General features: G+C 47.8%; 1 protein-coding gene across 1 annotated transcript; it reads left to right on the top strand.

Annotated features, from left to right (window-relative positions):
* The first annotated feature begins 153 nt into the window (after window positions 1-153).
* Window positions 154-27444, top strand: SLA2 (Src like adaptor 2). The gene is made up of 8 exons (XM_045980389.1): window positions 154-466; window positions 3308-3441; window positions 8006-8105; window positions 8475-8561; window positions 10330-10433; window positions 25156-25305; window positions 26410-26542; window positions 26959-27444. Exons 2-8 carry the CDS (start codon window positions 3351-3353, stop codon window positions 27122-27124), a joined length of 831 nt encoding a protein of 276 aa, XP_045836345.1. The 5' UTR covers window positions 154-466; window positions 3308-3350; the 3' UTR covers window positions 27125-27444.
* The last annotated feature ends 277 nt before the right edge of the window (window positions 27445-27721 follow it).

Below are 27721 nucleotides of genomic sequence, written 5' to 3'. Positions count from 1 at the left end.
GGGATCATGACAAGGCAGCTGCTTCTCCTTTAGAAACAGGAACTTGGGGAAGGTGGCGTCTTGATGGTCTGTGATGCCGTCTGATGCCGTCAGAGGAAATGGGTGGTAATGAGAACCACAGAGCCTGCAGGTGTGAGCTGGGAGCCCCGAGGACGCTATGACAAAGCTGAAAGAGCCCTGGGCCTTCTTCCCTGGCCTGGCTGTGCTTGGGAGGGCTGTCCAGTGTTGGGGGGTCCCTAAGGAGCACCAGTCTCCTGTCTCATCCCAGGTCTACAAACTGCTGACCACAGCAGATGTAGAGCTACCCAAAGGGTTACCAAGAGCATCTCCCTGAAGAGTCTCCCAGGCTGAGAGGATTCTGGGTGTCCTAGGACTAAGGACTTTGGCAGATGTGCCGAAGGACCCTCCAACCAAAGCACGCATCTAAGCTGAGCCCCCGCCCCAAGCTTTGATGACAGGAAATCAAGTAAGTAGTTTGCTTTTGTTTTCTGATGGCCCCAGGACCGGGACTGTGAGGAATGCTAGTTCCCTTAGAGGCTGGGAGTGGGCTTTACAGTGGGGGGAAAAGTTCCAGGAAAGTAAGTTGTTCTGTTGACAATGTAAGGGAGGTAGTTTTGAGGATCCCTGAAGACACCCAGGCTCCAGCATTCCTTCTGACTTTGACTGCCCCCCACCACCACCCCGAGAATTACATTATGACCTCCAGCTTGTCTTCTGGTCCCATCTCCGTCATCAATGTGCTTGTATGATTTCGGGGCCCCCTCTCGGCTACAGCCTCCCAACATCAGTGAATGAAAGAAGTCTGAATTCTAATCTCTGAAGACGTTTTCGGATATAGAGTCTACAGTTCTTGCCAAAGGGTGATGTTTCTCAGTTGAGAGAGAGACAGGTATCCCTTTAGCTCAATCCAAATTCATCACTTAAACCCCAACACTGAGAAATATCTTCAGAAGCACAAAAACACAAAAAACGTGGATTTGTAGACCCAGCTCTGCACTAAGCAGCTGTGTGAGAGTGAGCACGAGGGTGCCCTCTCTGAGCCCTGATCACTGTATGTGAATGGGTTTCAAAGCTGCCAGCCTCTCAAAGGATTAAGTGAAAAGATCAAAAAACAGCAGGCAGTGTGCTGGTCTCAGCGACCTCTCTACCCTTTCCTTCTACCCACTGGCCCGGGCCCCCAAGAAAATGCTTGGCACACAGTAAATTGTTCAAATGCTTGTGCAGTTAATGATTAGATTATTTCTACAGTTTTGACCAACACCACCTCCTGGGCACGTGTACCCCATGGTCTTTATTTCACCTCCAGGAAGCTGCCTGGCCCTGACCAGGCCAGGTGAAGGGAGCTGGCAGAGCTCAGGGAAGGAGATGTTTCTAGCCTGAGTGTTATTTTACCTCTCTTGGGTCCATCCCCCAGCTCCATCCGCTGTAGGAAGAAGTCTCTGGGTTTAGTGCGGTTGGTGATTGTGGTGACTGTCTTGCTGAAGGAGGGGAAAGGAAACTAACCATTACTGAGCACCCACTCTCTGTCAGCTCCCCAACTTCTCCCCACAACTCAGTGGAGTTGGTAATATCCCGATTCAAAGACAAGACAGAGGCTACATGCTTTGCGTGAGGTCACACAACTGGAGCCTGGTTGGTCTGAATTAATCACTCGTGCTACCCAGGAGAGATCTCTCCCCGAGGTTTTCTGGGCTCGTGTCTGCACAGTTAAGCATAGAGCTTGTATCTGATACCCAAGGGGAAAGGAAAGGCTGGGGAGCAGCAGGAATGTTGAAAACCTGATGTAAAGGGGCGCCCTAGCAGTGAGGGCATTAGAGACCTCCTCAGGAAGCAGCAGTACCGTCTCGTCCTACTGAGGCCCCAGGATCCCAAAGTCTGAGCAGGAAGTGGCTGCCAGGAGCCATTTCCTAAAGATGGGCCTGTTTTCTATTAAGGAACTTCATCCCCATGAGTACAGAACTCCATGATAATGACAGAAACCCATCCTAATCCAGGCATGGTGAGGGGTTCAAAGGCAAGGCCAGAGCCTGCTGTGTCGCTGCCATTCTATGAGCTCCTCCAGGGAACCAAGCTGGGATAACTATTCCTCGTCTCCATGAAAAGGATGACAGAATGAAAGGATGAAAAGAATGAAAACACTTCCTGAAACACTTTGATAAAATGTTTGGAAAAATTAGCATTACTCTGGAAATTAAAAGTATTCTAAGGATAAGACACCTGTCCAAAGAGTGACTAATCACTGTCCATTTAGTTAGTGTGTTGAATGTCTTTTATGGGCCAGGTGCCTTATGAATTGTTGAGGAAATAGGCAAGCAAAAAGAGGTCTTTATCCCCATTGAGCTGTGGAATAATGGCAAATTAAACAAGTAAACACTCTAATAAATCAATAATTAAAACTTGGGAAGGGGGGCTCCTGGCCGGCTCAGTCAGTAGAGCATGTGATTCTGGATCTCAGGGTTGTGCGTTTGAGCTCCATGTCGGGTGTCAACATTACTTAAAAATAAAATCTAAAAACAAAACCAAACTTGGGAAGGAATGCAACAGGGAGCTGAGAAAGAGAAAAATGAGGAAAGCTCCCAGGAGCGGCCTCTGGTGAAGCGACATTCAGAGCATAATAAAAAGTGTGCCCTGACCAAGCTTCTCGCATGCCTTATCTTTTGGACCCAAATATTGCGTATTGGTATCCCCATTTTTTCAGACGAAGAAATGGAGGCAAAGAGCAGGGAAATGGCTCGACAGCCAATCCCTCCAAAGACTTGCAAGTCATCCCTGTGGCGTACAGCTCCCCAATCATCTTATTTTGCCCTGTGACACCAATAACTGTGTGCTCAGTGTCACCTTAGCTTGTTGTGGTATCAGTTCCCAAGCCGCCTCAGATCCCCCTTGCCTACCTCTAACCTTTGTCATGGGTCCTCTCATTGTCCCCTGCCAGTGTGATCCCAGGCCAGGAAATGGTTCTGAGTAGGTCATAGGAATGATGGCTGGGGGATTCAGAGAAATCTTCCCAGAGAAGGGTGGGATCTAGACAGGCCCCCAGGGGAAAGAGCAGTCCAGCCAGTGGCTAGGGTCCCACACAGGTAAAGGCCCAGAAACAGAGAACAGAGCAGGGCTGGAGTATGGAAAAGTGGGCCCACCAGAGGAAACAGGGTCCAGCTGCGGAGAAGAGATTATTCAGAGTCTGGTGGAGGGGCTGGAGCCTGGTCCTGCCGGGAGGGAGATCATTTGTTATTGTCAGCAGGACCGAGCTGGGGAGGGAGAGGGTGTCTGGGGACCAGGGCCTCTGTGTCCATTGCAGCATCTCTTTCAGATTTCTCTTGGCCATGTATTTCCGAGTGTTCTGCTGAGGAACGATGGGAGGTCAACCCAGCAGAGGGAAAACCCTGCCAAGCCCCAGCTCAAGCCCCTCTGTCCAAGAACCGGGCCCTGTGCCCATGCAAGCAGGTAGGCTTCCCAGACACCGTAAGGCTGCACGGCCCCAGTCATTGCTGCCTCTGTGAGCCTTCCTGACCAGCCACTCCTGCACGGCTTCCAATGTCAATGAGCACCTGCTGTATACCAGGACCTTCCCTGTGAACCATACAAGCAGGGTTCCTGCTCTGGGGGAGCTTACATTTCAGCAGTCAGAATGCTGAACAACCAGATAAACTAGAAAATGTGGGAGAGTGACAGGTGCTAACCAGGAGGGTTTCCCTCCTCCTCAGTCAGTTTATTAAGAAATTGAGTTGGCAACTCCAAGACCAACCCCAGTTCATAGCTCTCCAAAGGTACGCTGTTATAATAGCCTCTGGCTGTCTGTGGCCATTTAAATTCAAAGTAAAATTCATTAAAATGAAATTAAGTTAAATATGTAGCTACTCAGTCACACCAGCTGCATTTCAAGTGCTCAGTAGCCATATGTGGCCAGTGGCTACCTATTGGACAGCACAGTTAGAGAACATTTCCTTTATCACAGAAAATTCTACAGGATACTGTGACTCCACAGTGGTTTTGTTTTGTTTTGTTTTGTTTTGTTTTAATTTGACAGAAATCACAAGTAGGCAGAGGCAGGCAGAGAGAGAAGAGGAAGCAAAGCAGGCTCCCTGCTGAGCAGAGAGCCTGATGTGGAGCTCAATCTCAGGACCCTAAGAGCATGACCCGAGCCGAAGGCAAAGGCTTAACCCACTGAGACACCCAGGCGCCCCCACAGTGTCCCTTCTTATCCTGTGAAATGCTGGAAGCAAAATTAGAACTATGGTAGTTGGAAAAAATCAGGACCTATAATGCCTAAGCTGAGCCTACGGCTGTGGTTTTCAAGATAGTGCTAACTAAAAATGCCAGTTTTTAAGACAATGGACAATCAAAATATCCTAGAAATTCTATAATTTTTTTTAAAGATTTTACTTATTTATTTGACAGAGATCACAAGTAGGCAGAGAGGCAGGTGGGGGTGGGGGGGAAGCGGGCTCCCTGCTGAGCAGAGAGCCCGATGTGGGGCTCAATCCCAGGACCCTGAGATCATGACCTGAGCCGAAGGCAGAGGCTTTAACCCACGGAGCCACCCAGGTGCCCCGAATTCTATAATTTTGATATCGAAACTATAGGCCCAATTTGTTTCTTGTTGCCCCAAATTACCCACAAATCCTTTCTCAAATCACATCCTGATTTGGGGTTTTGATGATGTATTCACAGTTCTCCAGCAAAAGAGAACCAGTAGGGTATGTGTACGTGGGTGTGGGTGTGTGTGTGTGTGCAGACATAAAATTTATTTTAAGAAATTGGTTCATGCAACTGTGGGAGCTAGCAAGGCTAAAATCTGCTGGGCAGGCTGGCAGGCCAGAGGCCCAAGGAAGTTAATGCTACAGAATTCCAGAGTCAAGTCTGGAATTCCCTCTTCCTTGGCAGACCTCACTCTTTTTCTGTTAAGATCTTCCACTGACTTAGGGCGCCTCAGCAGGGAGCCTGCTTCCCCCTCTCTCTCTGCCTGCCTCTCTGCCTACTTATAATCTCTGTCTTTACTTATTTGTCAAGTAAAATCTTTATATAAAAAAAAAAAGATCTTCCACCTTCCACTGACTGGATGAGACCCATCCACATTATGGAGGATAATTGCCTTATTCAAAGTCCACTGGCTTAAATTGTTATCTCATCTTAAAAACATCTTAACAGCAACATCTAGACTTCTAGGCTGCAGTTTGACCTAGTAGTATCTGGGTACTGTGGGCTAGCCATGTTGACACACAAAATCAACCATCACAGATCACAAATCACTAAACCAAGCAGCACTTTTAGGAGGAAGGGCATGGACACACACTTAAGCAGAACCAGGAGACTGTAGAGCCAGATATCTGCATGTCTGTGTTTGGGCAGAAACTATCCCCAGTCTGGAAACTTCCCTGTAATGGCTGGGGCCTCCTCCCCCTCCTCAGCCCTGCCCTAAGATATTCCTCTCTCTAATGCCAGCCTCCCACAGACATTCACACCCTGGGTGCTGTCCTTCTCCTGGTGGGGAGGCAGGTGCCTCCTTTTAGTCTCTCAGTCTGCAGGGAGCCTGGGGCCCACCAGGCCCTACAGGAAGAGACCTGGAAACCACACAGACCTCCCCCTCATTTCCTCTGAGTCTAGCACAGGCCATGGCCCCAAAGTTGCTTTGAGTCATGGCCAGGCTGCTGAGGGGGCTGACCCCCAGCAGGTGCTCTGGGGGCTTTCCCTGCCAGTGAGACGTGAGGGGAGCTGCGTTTTCTTCTCTGACAGGGTTTCCAGGGGGTAGGGAAGGGCCTCTCTCTTGGTCTGTCAACCCCTGAGCCCAGTGAGGACACAGATTTGGGGCAGCCCCTCCCATGAATCATTCATCCATCAGCCTTGCATCCATCTAGAATCTACCAAGTCTCTACCCCATACTGGGCCTTGTGCCAGGACCAGGGGATATAGCAATGGACAAGATAGGCACAGTCCCTGACTTCAGGGACAGTCAAGCCCCAAAGACAGGCTCTAAACCCATAATCCATTACAATTGTGTTCAATTTTGGTGACAGTGCATTTTAAGGGACTCTGATTAAGAGTGTGTACTGAGAGACTCATCAGGAAGGCTTCACCAAGGAAGGGACATTTTATCCAGAGTGTGAAAGATGAAGGCGAGTCAGCCAGGCAGATGGGTCCATCAGGGACAGCATATGCAGCCCAGGGGCAACATGGGCACAATGCCAGGGCTTCCAGGAGAAGAAGGGGTTGGGTCCTTCCAGGCCACTTGGCTTCACCGTTCTTGAAGGAGGCTCTCCACAAGACTTGCTTGCATCATTATGCAGGGATCAGGCATTTCCTGGCCCTGTGGGATGGCCCTGTGCAGCTCACAGCTCTGAGAAGCTCTAGTCCAGAGTCACCACGTAGATCTGCACATGTGTCTGGGAGGACACATAGGAACCAGTCCCTTTCCAGGATCACAGTCTCATTCTTCCCATGTCCACCTGGAGTACAGGCCCTTATACCACACAGTGTCCAGCTCCCAGTCTGCCCCACTGATGCCCCCCCATCCCCTCAGTCCTTGTCTGTCCATCTGTTCTCCTTCCCCTATCTCCTGGGGCATCTGTCTAGAGGGTATCACAGAGCCCTCTGAGGCCTTGGCTCCTTCAAGAGCATCTATGAGATAAACATAAACTTTTGTGCTGACCCTGACTGCTTTTCATAGCTTGATGCATTGATGTGCTGACAAGTGTGTCTCTCTTTTCCCTTTGTCTCAGAGACCCCTACTGAAATGGAATAAAAAGGAAGGAGAGGGAGGGATGTGGAAGAAGTGAATCTCAGCAGCCTGTGGAGGCTGGGTTTTTCAGGATGAGAAGGCCTGGACAGGCATCAGGACGTCTAGTTAGACGAGGCGGGCTGATCCCTGAGGTAGAGGAGGGCATGAGCATCCTGTGCTGAGGGAGCCACTTGCCACCTACCATCCAACCTCAAAATTGTCCTCTTGGCCGCCATGTCCTTGGGACCAGTCCTGGCGTGATGGTGTGGTGTAGGGGGAAACCTTGGCATCCTCTAGCTCTGTGAATCCCTCTCTGAATGTCAGCATCCCAGGGAGTCTGGGTCTTTTTCAGAGAGGTGCCAAGTACCCCCAACCTGGGCCCATGAGTAGCCACAATGGTCACTCACCCCAACGGTGCCCCATGGGCAGAAGAATAGGGAATGGCATAAGAGCCGATCCTGGCACAGTGCCCTGTCCCACCTCAGTTGCCTCGCTGTGTGATGTGGTGACCAGAAAGGACTACCTCAGGAGCTTGAGAGGGCTGGAGTGATGTACCCAGTCAGACCCTGACATAGCAGCTGCTCAGTAAAGGATGGCAGGCATGAGGCCAGGACACTTGACTGGGCTGCACATACCCCTTGGGTGTCTACTCTGGGCCAGGCCTGGCAAAGTGGGCCCCTGGCACCCCACCTCTTCTTGGGGCAGCACGGACCTTCACTGGTCATTCTGGACAAACGCCATGGGAGAGACATGCTACCCACATGCATGGCACTCTAGAGTTACAAAGCCTGTCCACATCTGTGATTTCACTGGCCCTTCTAGCAACCCTCTTCCTCCCATGCCTACCCTGGACCTCAGCCCTAAATGTTAGTCTATTCAGTGCTCACATCATTAGAACTTCCAGAAACCACCTTCTAGAAATTGAGCCCCGAGATCTGTGCTGATACCTGCTTAGAGCTATAGTTTTTAAGTTTGCTGAGCAGCAGAATCCTTTTATCAAGGCCTTCTTGAACATCTCCATATAAAAAGCAATTGTAGCCAGGAGTCCCACTCCTCTTGCCACACCAACCCTTTCCTTGAGTGACCCCAAAAGATGTATGGGCATCTGTAGGGCTCTTCAGAGACCACTGGAAAATCTTCAAATACCAGGGTAGTCCTCCTGGGATCCCAGCAGAAATGCTCCCCCGGGTGTTCATGGTGGGGTTGGTTGATGGTGGGAAGCCCAGACTCCAGTAGACTTCACATGGAGAGGGGACTGGTCAAGAGAATGACCACCTCTGTCCCTCCATCCAGAGAGAAGCAGGGCCACAGCTGTGGCCCTGGGCACCTTCCCGGTAGGCGAGCACACGGAGCTGTCACTGAGCCTGGGGGATCCATTGACCATCATCTCTGAGTAAGTCCTGTTACAGCGGGGGAAGGGTGGGGTGCTCTGCTTCCTTCCCCTGACCTGAAGATGCTCTCATGGGAGATGGGGCCCCTCCCTCCAGGAGAAAAGAGCATGGCCTTTGGCACTGAGCTCACACTTGGCCCTAATGGTGGGATCTAGGAAGCCTGACACACCTGTAGGGGGGAGACGTGGATGGTGGGCAGGGCCTTGCAGGGGGCCCGGAATCGTGCTGTTTCCTGCCCCGGGGGTAGCAGCACTGGCCCGTGCAAGGAAACCTGGGAGACATAGGTGGGACAGACGGCCAGCTGCAGGAGCCAGCCTGGCAGGTCCTCAGGAATCCTAAATGAGCAGTTCCCCTCTCTTTTCTCTCTCCAGAGATGGAGACTGGTGGACGGTGGTATCAGACGCTTCAGGCACAGAATACAGCATTCCCAACAGTCACGTGGCCAAAATCTCCCACGGGTGAGTTCACACCCCATGCCCTGCCTTAGCGGAACTTCCTACTTTCTCTTCCCACAAGTGTGGTTCTTTATGGCCAGTCCTGCGCTGAGCAAAACTGGGGATGGAAGAATCAGACCCGGGCCCTGCCCTCAAGAAGAGCGAACTCAAGAAAAGCCTGCGAGACTCGGGACCCCAGAGGAGGGGGCTCAGGAAGGCCCCATAGAGATGTCCTCTGGGCTTTGGAGGGTGACTGGGAGTTCAGCGGGGGAGAGTGCTGAAAGGGAGCTTCTGCATATGTGTCCTAAATGTCCTGAGGCGAGAAAATGGAGGGGTGGCGCCCCGTATCTTGGCAAGTCTGCCTTTCTAAGAGGGGCCTCACATTGGGCAGGACATAGGGGATACCATCGCTCGCCACCAGTGAGTGACAAGAGAAACCAACTTCAGAGCAAATTCTATGCCACAAGAGAGAAAGGAAGGGAACTGCCTTTTAGTAGGATCGACCCGCATAACACAGAGTCAGGCAGGACCTCTGTATGTGCTGGGATGGCCGCTCTTCTGTTCTGAGAGAAAGGACTGCTTTGGCACTGGCTGGCCTTCCTTTTCTGAGGCTTTCCAGATGTCTGGCTCTGATGAAAGTAGCGCAGGGCCCCCAAGACATGTGGACACCTCGCAGAATCCGCTCACGTGGAGGTCATTGGCACCCGTGTGTTTCCTGCTGGCCTGGCCCCACTGGTCAGAGATTTTGCATCCTCAGTGCAGCACTAAAGTTGCAGCCAAGGAGACACTGGCCACCTCCAGAAGTCCCCTTCCCCTGCCACTCCGTCTACTTCCTCCGTGTTTATAAGTCCTATGAATGACTTGTTTTATTTACTATAAAACTAGGCTAAGTTTGCTGCTGGCACCAAGTGGGTCACAGCTTCTCTGGTTTATCTCCTTGGAATGGACTCAACCCTGACTCTAGCTTTGACTGTGGAATATCACAGAAGGACAGGGAGACAGCCATTTCCATAGAGTTGGCTTCTGTAGGTTTTCCTGGGGACTACAGGACATGACTCTGGGGACATTAGAAGGCTGTTGGACTAGTAAGCAAAAAATTCCTGCAAAACCACCCTGAACTTTCCATTACAGTAAAGTCCTTCATGGACATATAGGTGAAGGATTAAGTGAAAGGACAAAAGAAAATAGAGGGCAAGAGGACTCAATAATCCAGGAGGAAAAGAGGCCCTGAGGAGTAGGTCACGAAGGTCTGTGCTTTGGGAGGCACATATGGTGATCGATATGTTGATGATTTTTTCCAAGACTCTAGAATGTCTTGAACATTCTAGTTCCAACATTTCTACCCACAAATAAACTCCAGTGGGAGTTACATTTCATTGGTAATGAATGAATACATGTTCACCCGCATGCCTTCTGGCTGCAAAGTTAAATTTTAAAATGTTCAAAGAAAATATTTACTAAAATTAAACACATACACATAGGCAATTCTTGGAAAGGAGAGTTGGCTAGCATAGGGGTAGTAGAGGAGCTGGGCAGTGATAGGAGTCTGCGATCATCCCATCTTCTCCCGGCTTCCTGGCCACTTGGGAATGAGGTCTCCAGGCAGAAAAGGCCAGGGCTGACCCCATGAGGTTGTCCTCTGCAGCCTCTGGAGCCAGGACCAAGACAAAGCTGGGGGGCCCTTAGAGATCAAAGTACAAGTGGAATTCTGAGGCCCAGAGGGGGAGGAGGGGTTTGAGTGGAGTCTTGGCCCACCCACGCCAAAGCTGACCTCTCTCTGTCCCTCCTGCAGGTGGCTTTATGAGGGCCTGAGCCGGGAGAAAGCTGAGGAACTGCTGTTGCTGCCTGGAAACTCTGGAGGTGCCTTCCTCATCCGGGAGAGCCAGACCAGGAGAGGTGGGTAAGCTCAGTCCTGGCTTGTCCTTGAATGCCAAGAGGTAGCTTGGCGTTATAGGTAGGAGGTCAGATGTGAAGGGCTGGAGTACCTAGTCTTGGAGTCAGGCAGTTTAGTTGACCACCATGTTGCTGCCATGAAAGCCCATTTCTAAAAGTGGGTGTGAATGGTCCACCATGGGGATCCAAGATCAGCCTACACTTTAGCAACTGGGTCTTGTAATGGAATATAGTCACAGGATTTCCCTGCCCTGACCAGCAATGATTCCTCCGTCCCCAAAACACAACTTGGCAAAAAGTTGTCAAGTTCACGAGGTCTCTGTGCCCTCCCTGGGTCACCAGCCAGAAAACTCAAAGTCAGCTCTTGATCTTTCTACTGTATAGATAGGTAAGATGGGGAAACAAAGGCCTGAAGAGGGGTAGGGACATGTCACATTGCACATTCCTTTTTTTTTTCTTTAAAGATTTTATTTATTTATTTGTTTTATTTGACAGACAGAGATCACAAGTAGACAGAGAGGCAGGCAGAGAGAGAGAGGAGGAAGCAGGCTCCCCAGGGAGCAGAGAGCCCAATGTGGGGCTCGATCCCAGGACTCCGGGATCATGACCTGAGCTGAAGGCAGAGGATTTAACCCACTGAGCCACCCAGGCGCCCCACATTGCACATTCCTATGTGCCTTCTCCCACTTCGGGTACAGGACTTTCACAAACAAAGAAACAAAAAATACCAACACAAAGCTAATAGAGTCTGTTTCTTTTTTTTTTAATATTTTATTTATTTTTTTATTTGGTGCAGAGAGAGAGACAGAGAGAGAGAGATTACAAGTAGTCAGAGAGACAGGCAGAGAGAGAGGAGGAAGCAGGCTCCCCGCTGAGCAGAGAGCCCGATGTGGGGCTCAATCCCGGGACCCTGGGATCATGACCTGAGCCAAAGGCAGAGGCTTAACCCACTGAGCTACTCAGGAGCCCCTAGAGTCTGTTTCTGATGCCCCTGCCTCCCTCTGAGCCGCTGCCCTGAGACCCTTACGGTAGGGCAGAGAAGGACGTTACCTAAGTGGTGATGCTGATTTTTATGGTGGGCCCTTTAACTGTCTTCAAACAACCCTGTGAGGATTGTAGTTCCACTGTCCCCATTTTACAGATGAGGAAACTGACGCTTAGGGAGGAGAAATGATTTGCAGCAATGAAGCTGGGATTCAAACCCAGCTGAGGTCCTTCTCACTTCAGATACCCAAGAAAGGCCCACATATCACAATAATGGTGGAATTGCAAACTCAGTGGTAGACTAGCGGGGAGATACTCAGGAATGAGGACAGGTCTTCTGTGCTTGCCCTAATTGAACCAACCATGATGGGTTGTCAGGGTCCTTTGCTCTCGGTCTCCCTCCCAGGGCCCCCTCCAGCACATCTTTGCCTCTCCTCCTCTTCTTTCAGAAGCTCACTGGGTTGACCTCTCCCCAGCCTCTCCTGCTGCTTTACAGACAGCATTACCATCCCCCCTACACCCAAAGGCTGGCTGGGGCTGGCGACTGGCCTGAGTGCAGGCTACAAACAGGAAACCGCAGCAGTGGAGCTGATTGGGGCAGGGGTGCTGCAAACCAGGCCCCAGGGAGCTTGAGAAGCCCACAGGAAGTGCTCTGTGCTCAACTGTCCCATACCCCCCGCTTCTTTGGTCTGGTTCAGCCACAACCACATAGTGACCAGAACCTGCTACCCCTTCCTTTTTTTTTTTTTAATCTTTTTTTTTTTTTTTTTAAGATTTTATTTATTTACTTGACAGACAGAGATCAGAAGTAGGCAGAGAGGCAGGCAGAGAAAGAGGAACGGAAGCAGGCTCCCTGCCAAGCAGAAAGCCCGATGCGGGGCTCGATCCCAGGACCCTGGGATCATGACCTGAGCCGAAGGCAGAGGCTTTAACCCACTGAGCCACCCAGGCGCCCCCTTGCTACCCCTTCCTAAGAAGGCGCATGTATAAGAGGAACTGGCTGGGAAATAAAGGAAAAAGCAGCAAATGATCTTTAAAGATCCATAAACAGGGACACATGGGTGGCTCAGTTGATTAAGCATCTGCCTTCAGCTCAGGTCATGATCCCAAAGCCCAGCACTGGGCTCCCTGATCAGCTGTGAGTCTGTTTCTCCCTCTTCCTCTGCCCCTCCACCTGCTTGTGCTCACACACGTGCATGTGCATTCTCTCTCTGTCAAAGAAATAAGTAAAAGCTTTTTTATTTTTTTAAAGATTTTATGTATTTATTTGACAGAGACACAGCAAGAGAGAGAACACAAGCAGGAGGAGGGGGAGAGGGAGAAGCAGGCTTCCTGCCGGGCAGGGAGCCCAATGTGGGGCTCCATCCCAGGACCCTGTGATCATGACCTGAGATGAAGGCAGATGCTTAATGACTGAGCCATACAACACCCCACAAATAAGTAAAATCTTTAAAAAAAAATTAAAGATCCATAAACATACACATGATTGCTGGGATTAAAGTTAGATTTGACTCTGAGCTTCCCCATGGCCAGCCCCAAAAGAAGGTAGATCAGAATGCAGCTCTCATTATCACAAAAGGAAGAGATTTGTCAGTTCTGCAGAAAAGGAAATAGTTTCCCTAGTACTAATTTCTAATCTCTCATCTGAGTCTTCTTTTAGGACAGTATTTGTCAAGCTACAGGTTAAAATAAAACCTGCATCAGTTTAGTTCAGTGGTTATAGAGCAGTGGGTCTCAAATCCAGGTGGCCATCAGAATCACCCACAGGGCTTAAAACAAAGAACTGGCCAAACACCCAGATTTCTTATTTGGTGGGTCTTGGGCAGGACCTGAGAATTTACGTTTCAAACAAGTTTGCAGGTTATGCTGCTGCTGCTGTGGGGACCACACTTTAAGAACCACTGATCTGGGGGTACCAGATGGTGGCTGTCAGTTAAGTGTCTGACTCTCCATTTTGGCTCAGGTCATGATCTCAGGGTGGTAAGATTGACCCAATGTCCAGCTCTGTGCTCAGCTCAGAGTCAGCTTGAGAGTCTCTCTCTCCCTCCCCCCTGCCCCTCTCCCTGCTCTTTCTTCCTCTCAAATAAATAAATTAAAATAATAATATAATTAAAGAAAAAGAACCACTGATCTGGGGCTACCCGACTGGCTCAGTTGGTAGAGCATGTGACTCCTGATTTCGTGGTTGTGAGCTTGAGCACCATGTTGGACAGAGATTACTTTAAAAAAAAAAATGCCCATCTAGACCTTGGCTTCAAGTTGGAATCATCTGGGGAGCTTTATAAATTACTAATGTCTGCACCCAACTCCCAGAGTTTCTGGGGCTTGAACCCACAACCCTCATGGGGCTCTAATTCACAACCCAGATCAAGATCAAGACCTGAGCCATGACCAAGAGTCAGATGCTTGGGCCGCCTGGGTGGCTCATTCGGTTAGGCATCTGCCTTTGGCTCAGGTCATGGTCCCGGGGTCCTGGGATTCAGTCCTGCATCATGCTCCTTGTTCAGCGGGGAGCCTGCTTCTCCCTCTCCCTACCTCTTCCCCTGCTCGTACTCTCTCTGTCAAATGAATAAATAAAATCTTAAAAAAAAAAATAGAGTCAGATGCTTAACTGACTGAGCCACCCAGGCACCCCTGAGTTTCTGATTTAATTGGTCAGGGCTGTGAGCTTGGCCCTAGAAGATATAAAAGTTCCCTTTGTGATTCTGATATGCAGCCAGGGTTGCGACCCCTTCATTTAGTGGATCTGGACCAGGGAGCGTTTAAAGTGCAGAACATTCCAGGTGTATCACTGGGATTGGGAAGAATATTGTTTCATCCTATTTTTGTTTTAGGTAATTTTTAAAAGACTGTATTTATTTTAAAAATGAGGTTTTTTTTTTTTAAGATTTTCTGTATTTTAGAGAAAGAGCATGAGAAAGGGAGGTGCAGAGGGGGAGGGAAAGAATCTCAAGCAAAGCACGACAATCGGTTCAATCTCACAACCTTGAGATCATGACCTGAACAGAAACCAAGAGTCAGATGCTTAACCGACTGAGCCACCCAGGTGCCCCTAATTATTTTTAAAGATTATTTATTTATTTTAGAGAGCAAGTGAGAGTGCATACCAGAGTGGGGAGGGGCAGAGGGAGATAGAGAATCCTCAGACTTCCCACTCAGCACAGAGCCCAACGCAGGTCTTGATCCAGGACGCTGAGATCATGACCTGAGCCAAAATCAAGAGTGGGGCACTTAACTGACTGAATCAGCCAGATGCACCTGACTTAGGTAATTTTAAGTGTGTCCTAGGTCGCAGTGTAAAATTTCATACCGTGGTTTGTAGCCAAAAAAAGTTTGGTGGCGCCTGGGTGCATCTGACTCTTGATCTCAGCTCAGGTCTTGATCTCAGTGTCATGAGTTCAAGACTAGTGTTGGACTCCGTGCTGGTTGTGGAACCTACATTAAAAAAAAAAAATGTTTGGCACTGCAGCTCTATGGGACCTGGGTAACATCACAGAACACTAGTTCTCAAACTCAGAATTGTCAGGGTAAGACTCTTGGGTCCCTTTCAAATCTGACTATTTACTGGGCTCAGAGGTCAGAAATCTGCTTCCTTCACAAGGTCTCTGGATGGTTCTTATGTTCTTTTATGTTTGAAAACACAGTTCCATTCTAGGGAAACCAGAATTAAGTAGTAAGAGATGTTTTTTTTTACAGTTACATAATGCACCTTGTTATATGTAATACTAATTAGCTAGTGATTGAGTGAATGCTATTAGAATCACCTTTCACCGATGTCCAAATATACCTCTGGGAAGGGAATTCTGCTGGGGAATTTGAGTCTGTGTGTAGACTGAGGAGGAAGGCCTGGGGCCTGTGAGTTCCCAAGAACCCTACTCAGAGTTTCCAGGTAGAGGAAGACCTCCTATCTTCCCTGGGGTCCCTCTGGCATACCTGCTCTGGCAGAGCCTGTATCAGGCCCCAAACCTAGGTCTGTGAAGGGACACTGACGACTTTGTGGAGGTCGTAGGATTGCTCCAAAGGTCAGCAGCAAGGCCAAGTCCCCACAGCATTACCCCCTCACCTCCCTGCTGTCCTACTGCGTCTCTGTTCTTTGGTGGGCGCTTTAAGGAAGACTGATGATCAAGCCATGCTTCTGTTCACTTCTGTCCATTCTGTCATCTTGGAAGCATTTGTTGAGCATTTCTTCTGAGTCAGGCCTGCTAAGTCATGGCTCTTGTCCTCAGGCTGCAGACAGTGGAAGGTCCGAGGGGCAGCATCGCTGAGGCTATCAGCTTCTCAGAGGCCTTAGCAGAGGAAGGTCAGGAGGGTCCTGCTAGGCCCATCTCCCACACACAGCTTCCAATCCAATCCTTTATACCACTGTGGACCCCACCCCACCTCATGATATCATCATTAGAACACCAGGGAAAACATGGTGCCTGACCCCAGAGGTCCCTACAGGCCAAGATGTGACATAAGCTATGGAGCTGGAGCTTTCTGGAATCCAGGACGTTGTACCTTCCATGACTTTTCCCCAGTGGGTCTCCATCCAGCCCCTGTACCCAGCCATAGCTCCTACCATTCCTTCCCACAGCCTCTCTTCTGGCTCACTGCCCACCAGAACCTTCTGTGAATAAACCACCTTCTTCTTTCCACTGCCGCATCCTTACACACACTCCTCCCTCAATCTTGGAAAGACCTATCCTCCATTCTTCCACCTGAACTCACACTCACCCTTCGTGACCCATTTCAATGTTATTTCCCCAGGCTATTTGCCACCCTTTGCTCTCAGACCACTTTTGTAGCTACTGTAAACTTAGTTCTTAAAAGAAAAAACAAAAACGAAAAACTAGGGTGTGTGGTCTAAGAGCACAAGAACTAAATATTTGAAATGGGGACCGTAAAGGAAAATTCCAGCTGTGGGAAGTAGTGCAGGACAGCACTTCCTTCCCAGAGTACGAAGATCCAATTACTTGACGGGCCTTGTGCAGGGCATGTAGCCAGTGCTCAAGAGATGTATACTGAATAAATGAATGCGTGAATGAGTGCATGAAGAGACAATAGGGGAGGGGAGAGGATGAAGAGCTGGGGAAGACTTTTCCCCAATACCACGTGTTCACAGACAGGGGGAGGTGTGCAAATAGTAAAACACTCCTCCAAACTGCTTGTAATCACAGCTCTGTCCGGCATTTATTCCAGATATTCATTCATTCATTCATTCATTCATTCATTCAACAAATGGCTCTTGTGTGGTGACTCTGCCTACTATTGTTGTAAGCAGTGGGGATTCAACGATATAAAAAGCAAAATCCTTGCCCACAAACCAACTGGCAAAATGGACAGCGAACACATAAATAAGGACGTGTCTGGTCATGGTAAGTGCCACATGGAAACAAGAAAGCCGCCTGAGAGGAGCAGGGTCACGGGACGTGTGCAAGTGTACAAAGGCCTATGGTCGATGCCTCAGCAGGGACAGTGAGCCTCAGCAGGGACCGGTGTGCTGGGAGTCAGCAATCCAAGGTCGTTGGGAGTCAGGTTGGGGTGGGGACTTTGGTTCTCAGTAGGGGAGTGACATGAACTGATCCCTCCACTGCTTCAAAGAGAGGATTTGGGGATGGGGTGATGAGGAGGAAACAGGAAGCCACTTGGGACGTTGTTGCAGGCTCTGCCGTGTGAGAGTGGTCAGATTCTGGATATGTTCTGAATATAGCCAGTAGGCTTTGCTGTCGGGCGGTATGTGAGGTGGGAGAGAAGGGAAGCAGTGAGCCTAACTCCAGGATTAGAGCTGAGTAATAGATGCACAGCGCTGCTGTTTCCTGAGATGGGCAGATGGAGGAAGGATACATCAGAACCATCCTTCAGGAGGCTCACGGTTGGTTATGTGTGTTCTGGGGTGAGGGGAAGGGCTGAGGGACAGGCGATGGCAGAGCAGGATTCTTGGTGCCACAGAAGCACTGCTGCCTGGGCAAGCTTAGAGCTGGACCTTCTCCCCCTGCAGGGAAGGTCTTCTAGAAGAAGGTTGAGCAGAACTGAGCTGTGAAGGGAAGACTGGTGGTTACTCAGGCGGAAGGGTCTTCCCTACGAAAGGAACAGTGTGAGCAAAGGACCATAGGCCTGATACAGGTTATTGGGTGCTTGCTATAGGCCAGACGTTCCTAGATGCTTTCCCTTGCTTCACCACTTGAATCCTTGTGCTGATCTGGTGACATGGTGAGAATTGTTATCTCCCTTTACAGATGAAGAAACAGATCCGAGAAGTCAAATAATGTGCCTGGAGACACAGCTAGTAAGCATGGGGCAACAGGGCTGTTCTAGCATGTGGCTGTGTGTGGGATTTGAACCCAGGGAGTCTGAGTTAAAGTGATGTCCTGGCCCTGGGAGAGAGCGTAGGTATTTGGGACTGGATGGAGCATGCAGTGAGAAGAACTCGGGATACCAGCCCAAGGCTGGTCACAGATGGCATTGGTAAGTGACCTGTCTCCACAGTGGGGTTGTCAACCCCACATGGGGTTCATGGAGCTTGTTATCCCTGAGCCTACCAGCTAGATACTCAATGTAGGTACCCTTCCCAGTTTTAGCAACCGTGAAGACAGTGAGCAGCATGGGGTGGCTGCAGAACCACGCAGGGGATATGGGGACTTAGTCACTTAGTTCAGCTGGGGTGGTTGGCCTTCAGGGCTTATTTTCAGATAAATTAGCTCTTTCCCAACCACAGAGCTATTTCAGAGCCACAGCTCAGCTCCAGAAGAGACTTTTTTGTTTTAATTAAGATTTTAAGTAATCTCTACACCTAATGTGGGGGTCAAACTCACAACCCTGAGATCAAAACTCATATACTTTACTACTGTCTGAGCTACCCAGGCACCTAAGTAGAGATTCTTTTTAAAGGCACAAAAGTCAAGGGGCCATCAGAGTCAGGGAGAGAACAAGGAAAAGGAAGCAAGAATCCTACTCCAAACTTCCCAATGTATATTGATTTTATATACTGTAGCCTTGCTAAATTCACTTATTAATCCTAGTAGGTTTTTATTTATTTTTATTTTTTTTAAAGATTTTATTTATTTATTTGACAGACAGAGATCACAAGTAGGCAGAGAGGCAGGCAGAGAGGGAGAGGAAGAGAAGCAGGCCTCCTGCTGAGCAGAGAGCCAGATGTGGGACTCGATCCCAGGACCCTGGGATCATGACCTGAGCCGAAAGCAGAGGCTTTAACCCACTGAGCCACCCAGGTGCCCCAATCCTAGTAGGTTTTTAGAGATTACTTAGGATTTTCTACATCTATAATCACATTATCTGTAAATGCGATTTGCTTATTTTCCAACCTATATGCCTTTAATCTCTTTTTCTTGCCTTATTGTACTGACTAGGACCTCTAGTACAATGAATAAAGTGGTGAGAATGTTCTTGTTCTTTGTTCCCAACATTAGGAGGAAAAAATTCAGTCTTTCTTATTAAGTATGATATTATTAACTATAATAATATAGTATATTAACTGTATTAGTATATTAACTAATATTAACTATATTAGATATTAACTATAGATGTTTCATAGATACTCTATGTCAGGTTGAAAGTAGTCTTCTGTGGTAGGCAGAATAATAGCCCCCCAACCCCAAGATGTCTAGGTCCTAATCTCTGGAACTGGTGAATATATTACCTTTTGTTGCAAAAGGGAGTTTGTAGATGTGACTAAGTTGAGGATTCGGAGATGGGGGGATTGTCATGGATTATTCAGATGAGCCCAATGAAATCACAAGGGTCTTTATAAGAGAGAGGCAGGAAGATCAGAGTTTGAAAGAGATTGACATGAATGTTACGCTGTTGGCTTTAAAGATGGAGAAAGGGCCATGAGCTAAGGGATGCAGGTGGCTTCTAGAAACTGGAAAAGCAAAAAATGGATTATCCTCTAGAGTTCACAGAAGAAACAAGCTTGCTGACACCTTGATTTTAGTTCAGTGAAATCCATTTCAGTTTTATGATCTCCAGAATGATAAGATAATAGATTTGTGTTATTTTGAGACACTGAATTTGTGGTAATTTGTTATAGCAGCAATAGGAAACTATTACACCTTCTATTTGTAGTTTTGTGGTGGTTGTTTTTTTATCAGGATGAGTATTGAATTTTGTCAAATGATTTTTCTACATTTCTTCAGGTGATCATGGTTTTTTCTCCTTTATTCTATTTATATTGTAAATTACATTGATGTTCCTTTTTTTTTTTAAAGATTTTATTTATTTATTTGACAGACAGAGATCACAAGTAGGCAGAGAGGCAGGCAGAGAGAGAGGAAGGGAAGCAGGCTCCCCGCCGAGCAGAGAGCCCGATGCGGGGCTTGATCCCAGGACCGTGAGATCATGACCCGAGCCGAAGGCAGAGGCTCAACCCACTGAGCCACCCAGGTGCGCCCCTCCCCCGGCCTTTTTCTGATGTTCCTTTTTTCTTTTTAAGATTTTATTTATTTGGGGGCACCTGGGTGGCTCAGTCCATTAAGCATCTGCCTTCTGCTCAGGTCATGGTCCCAGGGTTCTGGGATTGAGCTCTGCGTTCGGTGCCCTGCTCAGTGGGGAGCTTGCCTCTCCCTCTTATTGTTGCTCCTCCTGTTTGTACTCTCTCTGTCAAATAAATAAATAAAATCTTAAAAAATATATTTTATTTATTTGACAGAGAGAGAGAGTGAGAGAGCATAAGCAGGGAGAGCGGCTGAGGGAGAGGGAGAACCAGGCTCCCTACTGAGCATGTCCCCAGTGTTAGAGAATGTCTAAAGGGACACCAGGAGTCCCTTTAGAAAATATTTTTAGTTAAAAAATGAAAATTCAGAAGTGTGTGAGCTCAGCTAAATCAACAAAGTTACATTTGTAGCTTTACTTGTTTTTTTTTTTTTTAAGTAATCTCTATGCCCAATGTGGAGTTTGAACTCACGATTGAGAGTTATGTGGACTACCAAATGAGCCAGCCAGGAGCCCCCATTTGTAGCTTTAAATGCTTACATTTCAAGAAAAGAAAGAAAGTAGAAAAGAAACTTTACTAAATAAAGTTTCTCCCTTAAGAAGCTAGAAAGAGGGCCACCTGGGTGGGTTAGTCCTTAGGTGTCTGCCTCCAGCTTGGGTCATGATCTCAGCAGCCTGGGATCTAGCCCTGTATTAGGCTCCCAGCTCAGTGGGGAGCTTGTTCCTCCCTCTCCAGCTCCCCCATGCTTGTGTTCCCTCTCTCACCATCTCTCTCTGTCACAAATAAATAAAATCTTTAAAAAAAAAAAAGCTAGAAAGAGAAGAATAAATTTAGATGGAAGGGATGAAATAAAGATTAAAGCAAAAGTAAATGAAAAAAAACAACAATAGGGGCGCCTGGGTGGCTCAGTTGGACCAAGCCAAAGGCTTGGTCCTGATCCAAGTCCTGGGATCGAGCTCTGCGTTGGGCTCCCTGCTCTGCAGGAAGTCTGCTTTTCTCTCTCCTTCTGCCTTCTGCTCTCCTTGCTTATGATCTTTCAATCTCTGTCAAATAAATAAATAAAATCTTAAAAATAAACCAACAGAGAAGAGTCAGTTATCCCAAAATATTGATAAAATTGATAAACCTCATGGCTGCTTGGCTGGCTCAGTTTGTAGAGCATGTGACTCTTGATCTCAGGGTCATGAATTCAAGCCCCCTGTTGGGCACAGAGATTTAAAGCTACTTAAAAAAAAAAAATGATAAATCTTGGGACGCCTGGGTGGCTAAACAAAACTGATTAAGAAAAAAACGATAAATTACCAATATCAGGAATGAATAGGGACATCACTACAGATCCTACACACATTAAATGAATTATAAGGGCATATTATGAGCAACTTTATTCCAGTAAATTCTACAACTTGGATGAAATGGACAAATTCCTTAAAAGATAGAAATGACCAAAACTGATATAAAAAATAGAAATTTGAATAGCCCTATATCTATTACCTAAATAGAGTTCCTAATTTTAAAACTTCCTGCAAAGAAGACCCTGGGTCCAGATTGCTTTGCTAGTTAGTTCTATCAAACATTTAATGAGGGGTTTCGGGGTGAATCAGTCGGTTAAGTGTCTGCCTTTGGCTCAGGTCATGATCCCAGGGTCCTGGGATCAAGTCCCACACTAGGCTCCCTGCTCAGCAGGGAGTCTGCTTCTCCCTCTCCCTCTGCCCCTCCTCCCCCACTTGTGCTCTCTTTCTCAAGTAAATAAAATCTTAAAAAAAAAAATTTAAAGAAGACAAAAACACCAATTTTACATAAACTCTTTTTAAAATATTTATTTATTTATTTATTTGACAGAGAGAGAGACAGCAAGAGGGGGAACACAAGCAGGGGGTGGTGGGAGAGGGAGAAGCAGGCTTCCTGCCGAGCAAGGAACCCAATGCGAGGCTTGATCCCAGGACCCTGGGACCACAACCTGAGCCGAAGGCCGACGCTTAAAGACTGAGCCATCCAGGTGCCCCTGAAAATATATATATTTCTTAAAAAATGACTGTTAATAAAAGGGGTGGCCAGGGCTGCCTAGGTGGCTGTTGGTTGAGCATTTGACTCTTGGTTTCAGCTCAGGTTATGATCTCAGGGTCATGAGATTGAGTCCCACATTGTGCTTCATGCTCATCAGGGAGTTTGCTTGACATTCTTTCTTCCTCTCCCTCTGCCCCTCCTGCCTCCCTCTCTAAAATAAATAAACCTTTTTTTTTTTTTTTAAGATTTTGTTTATTTATTTGACAGAGACAGAGTGAGGGAGGGAACACAAGCAGAGCTCCGGAGTGGGAGAGGGAGAAAGCAGGCTTCCTGTTGACCCCAGGACCCTGGGAACATGACCTGAGCCAAAGGCAGACACTAAACTACTAAGCCTCCCAGGTGCCCCTAAAATAAATAAATCTTTAAAAAAAAAAAGTGTGCCTGGCTGGCTCAGTTGCTAGAGCATGTGGCTCTTGATCTCAGAGTACTGAGTTCCAGCCCCATATTGGGTGTAGAGTTTACTTAAAAAAAAAGTCAAATATATTTCCTAATTTTTCTTGTGATTTCTTCTTTGATTTCTGGGTTATTCCTAAGTATTTGGGGATTTTTCAGATATTTTGTTATTAATTTATTAATTCTGTTGTGGTCAAATAATATAACTATTTCTTTTAAGATTTCATTTATTTGAGAGAGAGATTGAGGGAGAGAAGGAGCAGGGGCAGAGGGAGAGGGAGAAGCAGACTCCCTGCCAAGCAGGGAGCCCAGTGTGGGGCTTGATCCCAGAACTCTGTGATCATGACCTGAACTGAAGGCACTCAACTGACTGAGCCATCCAGGTGCCTCCATAACTTTTTTCTTTAAAAGATTTATTTATTTATTAGAGAGAGAGGCGGCGCGCAGGGAGGGGCAAGGCAAGAGGCAGAGAAGTGGACTCTGCTAGGCGCTGAGCCTGATGCGGGGCTGTATCTTACAACCCTGAGATCATGACCTGTGCCGAAAGAAATCAAGAGTCAGACACTTGGGGCACCTGGGTGGCTCAGTCATTAAGCGTCTGCCTTCAGCTCAGGACATGTTCCCAGGGTCCTGGGATCAAGCCCCGCATCAGGCTCCCTGCTTGGCGGGAAGCCTGCTTCTCCCTTTACCACTCCCCCTGCTTGTGTTCCCTCTCTAGCTGTGTCTCTCTCTGCCAAAAAAATAAAATCTTTAAAAAAAAAAAAGTCAGACACTTAACTGACTGAGCCACCCAGGTACCCCAAGAACATAACTATTGATTTCAATCCTTTCAAATTTCTGTGTTTGTGGTCCAATCTATAGTCTATCTTGAATATTCCATGTGCACTTAAAAGAAAATGTATACTGGGGTGCCTGGGTGGCTCAGTGGGTTAAAGCCTGTGCCTTCAGCTCAGGTCATGATCCCAGGGTTCTGGGATCGAGCCCCACATCGGGCTCTCTGCTCAGCAGGCAGCCTGTTTCCCACCACTCCGCCTGCCTCTCTGCCTACTTGTGATCTCTGTCTGTCAAATAAATAAATAAATAAAAATCTTTCAAAAAAAAAAAAAAAGAAAATGTATACTGTTGTTGGTACCATGTTCTATGTTAATGAAGTCAAATTGGTTGATCGTATTGTTCAAGTCTTCTATATCCCTAATGATTTTTAGTCCCATCAAGTACTGAGAGAGGAGTGTTGAAATTTCTAATTATAATCATGGATATCTATTTCTTCTGTTAATTCTGTCAGTTTTGCTTCATATATTTTGAATCTCTGCATTTGTATGCAATTGAGTGCATACAAATTCAAGATTTTTATTTTTATTTTATTTTTTTTAAAGACTTTATTTATTTGACAGACAGAGATCACAAATAGGCAGAGAGACAGGCAGAGAGGAGGAAGCAGGCTCCCTGCCGAGCAGAGAGCCTGATGCGGGGCTTGATCCCAGGACCCTGGGATCATGAGCTGAGCTGAAGGCAGAGGCTTTAACCCACTGAGCCACCCAGGCGCCCCCAAATTCAAGATTTTTAAATATATATATATATATATATCCATCTTTACTCTACTAATACTCTTGGTCTTGCATTTTACTTTGATTAAAAAAATTTTTTTTAAGATTTTGCTTATTTGGCAGAGACACAGAGAGAGAGGGAACACAAGCAGGGGGAGTGGGAGAGGAAGCAGGCTTCCCACTGAGCAGGGAGCCCAATGATTCGATGTGTGGGCTTGATCCCAGGACCTTGGGATCATGACCTGAGCTGAAAACAAATGCTTAATGACTGAGCCACCCAGGAGCCCCTTACTTTGCCTGATATTAATGTAACTACTCCAGCTTTCCTATGATTGTTTCATGATACGTCTTTTTCCATCTTTTTAATTTTAGCCTGTTTTATTATTCAAAGTGTGTTTATCAGATATTTGGGCCTTGCTTTTTAAAATTCAGTTTGAACTTCAGAGTTATGTTGAATATCTATTTCTCTGACTTGCTGTTTCTGCACATTTTAAAGATTTTTTCTATGCTTATGTGTGTAGTGGTTGTTAACTTATACTGGTCTACAGTATTACCGTTCTAAGGCAGGCATACAAGCTGTTTGTAGTTTCGGATTTTTCCAAAAAAAGCTACTTGGAATATTCTTGCTCTTGTATTTCTAAGGTAACATGCTGGGATGAAACTGCTGGTTGTGAGGTTCATGTTTTTTTTTTTTTTTTTTTTTAAAGATTTTATTTATTTATTTGACAGAGAGAGATCACAAGTAGGCAGAGAGGCAGGCAGAGAGAGTGAGAGGGAAGCAGGCTCCCTGCCGAGCAGAGAGCCCGATGCGGGACTCGATCCCAGGACCCTGAGATCATGACCTGAGCCAAAGGCAGCAGCTTAAACCACTGAGCCACCTAGGCGCCCTGTAAGGTTCATGTTTAACTAGTTAATGGTAACTCTTTCCAAAGTGGCTGGTACTTAACATCAGCACGGTAAGAGTTCCTCAACTTCGGCACATCCTTGCTGATCTACTGACAAGTTTTCACATTCTAACACTTCTGGCCACTTGAGTCTATAATAATAGCCACCATTTAACATTCATGTAAACTGTGCCTAGCCCTGTACTGCGTACTGTGTGAATGATCTCATTTCATCCTCACAAGAGTCCTATCGATTAAGAGTGTGTGGGCACTTATGGCCAAGAGAGTATGTCTTCATCCTTCCCCTATCTACTTCCCTTCTGTCTGGGCCTGGTGGCCATCTCATGTCTTTCTTCTCCCAACTTGGGTTGGGGTGGGTCCTAGCAGGGCCTCAGTCCTGCCCCATACCCTTTCCTCCTCAGGTTGTTACTCCCTGTCAGTCCGCCTTAGCCGCCCTGCATCGTGGGACCGGATCAGACACTACAGGATCCAGCGCCTTGATAATGGCTGGCTGTACATCTCACCACGCCTCACCTTCCCATCGCTCCAGGCCCTAGTGGATCACTATTCTGGTATGGCCATTTCCTGCTTCCATTAGACTGAGACGTGGGGTTTGGGGGGCAGACAGTTGTACTCTTGGACACTTCACTTGCTGGAGAATATCCAGACAGGCAGAAGAGGGACCTCTCCATCTCCATACCAATCCCTGTGCCAAGAACGTAGGCCAGGACCTCTGTCTTCATCCCATGCCCTGACAGAGCCATAAAGTCATCCCATGTGAACATGGGCCAGTGCCTCACCTACACTGTGGTTCTGAGTCCAAGACCTCAATGGCAGGCACAGTTCTCTCCATAGGAATTAGGCCCAGAGCTGTTGCTGTTGTGCAATTTAGTTGATTCTCAGCATTTCCTGGTGCTTGTCCTGTTATAGGGACTGGAGCATGTAGCCACGATGGCAGTGTCAAAGGGGCAGAGAGGAAAGGCCACTCCTGGGAAAACTGACCAGGGGTTTTCTAGAGGGTGGGTCTGTGCAGTAGATACGGACAGAACACAGAGAGATGAAGTGTTCTCTAGCTTTCTTCTTCCCAAAGCACTTTCCTAACCAGAAACTGGTATTCTCAGAGTACCATCAACCTACCCCAAACCACAGCCAATTCAATCTTCAAAACTTAGCCTAGAATGACCTGATTGTATCTCAGCCCCTAGATCAATAGCTTGAGGCTTGTGTCCTGTCACTTTTTTTTATTTTTTATTTTATTTTTTTAAAGATTTTATTTATTTGACAGATAGAGATCACAAGTAGGGAGAGAGGCAGGCAGAGAGAGAGGAGGAGGAAGCAGGCTCCCTGCCAAGCAGAGAGCCCGATGCGGGGATCGATCCCAGGACCCTGGGATCATGACCTGAGCGAAAGGCAGAGGCCTTAACCCACTGAACCACCCAGGCGCCCCTGTCCTGTCACTTTAAAAAAAAAATGTAATCTCTACACCTGGGGCCTGAACCATGACCCTAAGATCATGAATCTCTATTGACTGAACGAGCCAGGTGGCCCCCGTCATTCTTTTTTGAACATGCCTCCACATGCCAAATGTGGAAAGCTGTCAGGGTGAGGGTGGGGGTTGTTAGGGAGGAAAGTAGGGCTGGAGTCAGCCATGTCAAGGGTCTGGGTTTCTTTCTCAGAGTTGGCGGATGACATCTGCTGCCTCCTCAAGGAACCCTGTGCCCTGCAGAGGGCTGGCCCACAGCCTGGCAAGTCCATACCTCTACCTGTGACTGTGCAGAGAGCGCCACTCAATTGGAAAGAGCTGGACAGGTAAGGGGATCCCTGGAACATGAAGGCAGAACAAAGGAGATAGAAGGACCCAACCTGGGAACCCACAAACCCAAATGAGCCTGTCACCTTCGGGGACACCTGCAAGCTGGTGAGTACTGACTGATCTCATAGAGACCAAGCCAGGCTCAGCAGGACTGTACGGGGACTGGCAGGAGGGAGAAAGAGGAAGTGGACAGAAGGCATGCCCAGATGCCAAAGATGGCCAGGATGGAAGGTCAGACAAGACGGGGTAGAACAGAAAGCACCAGTCCTGAATGGAAAAGTCAAGCTGGGGTTTTAGCTGACAGAGAATGGGAAACCACTGGGAGTTTTCAGGTGGTGCGAACCTGAACCGTGTGGTGAGAGCAGGGTGGAAGATGAGGCTCCTTGACCCAACTCTCTTTCCCTCTCCACAGCTCCCTCCTGTTCTCTGAAGCACCCACCCTAGGGGAGTCCCCTCTCCTCAGTGAGGGGCTCCGGGAGGCCATCAGCTCTTACATCAGCCTAACTGATGACAGCTCCTTGGATGATGCCATGGCCCAAAGCAGAGGCCAAAAGGGAATCCAACGCTGCAACACCTAGACCCCCAGCTCAGCCCGGCTTGAGCACTCTAGAGGCAAATTCAGGGTCCCACTTGCATTCTGTGCTCCTTCCTCTCTCGGCCCTAAGAAGTCACTTAACCCCCTCCCAGTGTCACAAATCCACCTGCAACCTCTAATTCAAGTACAGACCAGCTGAGAACAGGGACAGGGCTCCAAAGAGACTAAACCTCTGGGGTTTGACCCAGTTTGACCTGAGCTGGGAATTCCATCTTCCTCCCCTGCCTATTGAATCCCCTTCAACAGCCCCCACAGCCCCACCCACTAGGTAGAAGCCACCATTAGTATCAAGAAGAAAAAAAAATCATTTAGTATATGTGCTGCCGAAGCGAGCACGAAAAAAAAAATCATTTAAAGAAAATTTACAAGTCTCACTCAGAATACCATACTTCAGAAGGCAGGACAATAGCTAGAAGGGACAGGAAAGCAAAAGGGATGGATGTCTTCCCACAGCAACAGAACCCAGGATGTCCAGCCTCTACCTGGACCCCAGAGCAAAGGGGACCCCTGAGAGTCCAGGTTCTCAAAGAGCCCCATCAGGCCTCTTCTCTGGACAGTCATTGCTCCAAGATCTCTATTT

The sequence above is a fragment of the Meles meles genome, chromosome 16 (genome assembly GCF_922984935.1).
Source record: "Meles meles chromosome 16, mMelMel3.1 paternal haplotype, whole genome shotgun sequence".
NCBI classification, from domain to species: domain Eukaryota; kingdom Metazoa; phylum Chordata; class Mammalia; order Carnivora; family Mustelidae; genus Meles; species Meles meles.
The sequence above is the reverse complement of the archived record's forward strand: the minus strand, read 5'-3'. Positions and strand labels throughout refer to the sequence as shown.